Source organism: Parasteatoda tepidariorum, chromosome 8, assembly GCF_043381705.1.
Source record: "Parasteatoda tepidariorum isolate YZ-2023 chromosome 8, CAS_Ptep_4.0, whole genome shotgun sequence".
NCBI classification, from domain to species: Eukaryota; Metazoa; Arthropoda; class Arachnida; order Araneae; family Theridiidae; genus Parasteatoda; species Parasteatoda tepidariorum.
The window spans coordinates 10,102,887-10,105,958 of record NC_092211.1 but is presented as its reverse complement, the minus strand read 5'-3'; the positions used below and the strand labels follow the sequence as shown (position 1 = coordinate 10,105,958).

Here is a 3,072-nt window from a genome sequence, read left to right as displayed (position 1 = left end):
AAAACTGGCGAACAAGTGTTAAAAGTAGAGAGAAGTGGATTCGAATCAAAGGAAGGCACTGGCCCACCCTGGACTGTCTAGCCAAATATGTTTCATTCGTCTGTCACCTTTTATTTAAAAGTTTTTTAATTTTGAAGTCATTCAGTCTTTCACTAGACATCCTGTATTCGATTCCTTTTTTTTTAATGTTTTTTTATTATCTTTTTTATCATTTCAGAAGGTGCAATAAAGTCTTGCCCTTAGCGTCTGCTGCATACCAAGAAAACCTACCCACTCACTACACTGAGGATTATCATGAAACTAGGGTTAAAAATGATTTTAATAATTCCAAAATTGCATAACTATAAATGGAATTTTTCTCTGATTCTGTTTGTAATTTACTTTTAGCTTGCTCACGCTTTACACGTATTTAACATCCACGCAAGGGGTCCGGCCGTGCCGAGATTCGCTCAGCAGCTGATGGAAGACTGCGAAAGGCTCTGGAAGAACGGACATCAAATGTGCGAAGTTCTCAGCCTTACTGGAAATCATTGCATGAATCCAGTGAGTTTCTTTTTCATTTGTTGTTACTTCATTTTATTCAAAATATCACTGTATTTTAGTATTGTGTATGTTAACGTTATGGAAATATACACTCGACAAATGCATGGGTGATTTTATTCCAAGGGCACTCCCAAATTCTGGTTTTTTCATATTATTCTTCCGGGTTTAAAAACTAGAAGTGAGGCATGCAATTTTAGCATGAATATAGCGGTATTCTGCATAAATCAAGAGCATTGGTTTGCGTCCTTTTGTGAATCAAAAACTTTTGACCCGGTAAAAGTTGGAAGTTTTTTTTTAGATCCTGTTTGCCCGATATTTACTTTCATTCTTTCGCCAATTAGGATGACCCAGGGTAATTAACGATCACTCTGTTTCTGGGGTAAATAATGATCACCTAAGTTTTATTTAAAAAACAAATTTTTTTTAAAATTTTATACATGGACAAGAATGCTTGTACACTTTACTAAAGTGTAACTACATTTACTTAATATTAGTTTTTTGTTTAATCTAACAAAATAAGTATCTTTTAAACTGCTTTCTGTATTTTCCATTTCAAACACAGGTTTCAAAATGTGCACATTTCTGCAACACTTCTCTTAATAAATATTTTGAGTTACTTTCTTTTTCTTTGATATAAAAATAGTGTAAGCTTTTGTTTAATTGTTTCACTTTTATTGTAAACATTATAATTGATTATAGGAAACTATATCAAATGTTGCCCCCTAGAGATGGGGTAATTATTGATCACTGGGATAATTCCTGATAATTGTCGTAACTTTTTATAAATAGTATAAAAAACAGCTAATAAATAGTTAATTGTCTTTTCTTAAATAACAGTTCATATTCTTAAATAAATCGTTTTATTAGCTGCTTAAATATGCCTTTTTGGTTTATTTGTTTGATCTTGATGTCTTAGTTGTTAATTACCATTGTATAATTATTTTTAAACAGCCCCTTTGCTATAAAAACTGGTGATCAGTAATTACCCAGAAATGATCAGGAATTACCCCAGAAATGATCAAGAGAAAGGGTAATTCCTGATCACTAAAAATTTAAAATCTTTTAAATTCTAATTAAATTTTCAAACATAAGAAAGTAGCATAGGTATTTATATTCATCTTTTGTAAAAATTGGTGACCACTCCAGGTGCGATCTATGGGATATTTTAGGATATTTCAGCTAGGGATGTAATGAATATTCGGTATTCGGCCCTTTTGCCGAATATTCGGCCTAGCCGAATACTGAAGTTATTCGGCCGAATAATGAAGTATATGTTATTATTAATTATGCTGCTATTATTAATTATTTAGATTTGTGAAAGCCTTATTGTTCGCATCAAGATAATTAAAATATTACAAAAAATACATCAAGTTGTTAAATTTTTTTTTAAATATAGAAAGTTTAAAAAGGAAAATTTGTTAATATTTATTTCATGTTTAATTTAAAATTTGAAAATTATTTAATTACAAAATTAAAATTTCAAAAGCGAAACTTTTAAAAAAGTTCTTAATTTTCTGAGTTTTAATAATTTTTCTGACAAAAAAGAAAGCTAAGAATACATTTAACAGTAGTAAGTAATGAGTTATCTTAAATAAAGTAGCATATAAATTACAAGTATAACTATAACTAAAATATGCTATTATTAATTATTTAGATTTATAAAAGCCATATTGCCTTGTTATTGGCATCAAGATATTTAAATTATTACAAAAAATAAATCAAGTTGTTAAAATTTTTTTAAATATGGAAAGATTAAAAAAGCAATTTTGTTAGTATTTATTTCATTTTTAATTTAAAATTTGAAAATGACTTTAATTACAATCAAAAGAGAAATTTTTTTAAAAAAGTAAGTATTTGGCCGAATATTCGGCTATTCGGCCCCATCACTATTCGTTACATCACTAATTTCAGCTATACTAAACTATTTCATTTACTTCAGCATTATTTGTTTTAAGTATGTTGAGCTGTTCCTTTTTTCTCTAATTTTTTCCAGCACTTAATTAAAACTAGTACAGTTATCCCAATATATTTTACAGAAGATCACAGTGATTGTGTGTTTCTCCTTATAATACTGTGTATAATACACAGTAATTTTTATTACAGATTTGAGTGGCAACCCTGCTACTATAAAACTGAGATCATTTATTCTATCTTATAATAGTAATAATGGATTTACTCCTATTCAGATTCATAGAAGTGATCAAGATGATGATGATGTTGATGATAAGTCTCTTCCCGTGATGTCTCATTGCAGTCAAGTGAAAATAGTGTCAACATGTGAATGTGGAAGAAAGCAAGCCACCAGAGAGGACCCATTCGATATTAAGGTCAGTCTTTTAACTTAAGGACTAGAGAAAGCTTTTATTTAATTTAAAGGATCCTTAAAGTGATGCTTGAAAATACTAGGGATTAAAAATGTTTTCATAATTTTCTAGTCTAAAGAAAATTGAAATAATAACCTGATATAAATAATAATCTGAAAAAACAATCTTTTGTCGATCTAAATAATCTGATAGAAATAATAATCTG

The 3,072-nt window shown here is 28.9% G+C and overlaps 1 protein-coding gene across 1 annotated transcript in view; it reads left to right on the top strand.

Moving 5' to 3' along the window:
* Positions 1-217: 217 nt before the first annotated feature.
* The window catches only part of LOC107444126 (nonsense-mediated mRNA decay factor SMG8), a gene marked incomplete at its 5' end in the record, with an annotated part of 35,581 nt that continues 32,726 nt past the window's right edge, over positions 218-3,072 (top strand). Inside the window, 3 exon segments of the mRNA XM_071184569.1 lie at positions 218-305; positions 388-543; positions 2,730-2,870. Coding sequence (XP_071040670.1) covers positions 218-305; positions 388-543; positions 2,730-2,870 — 385 coding nt within the window.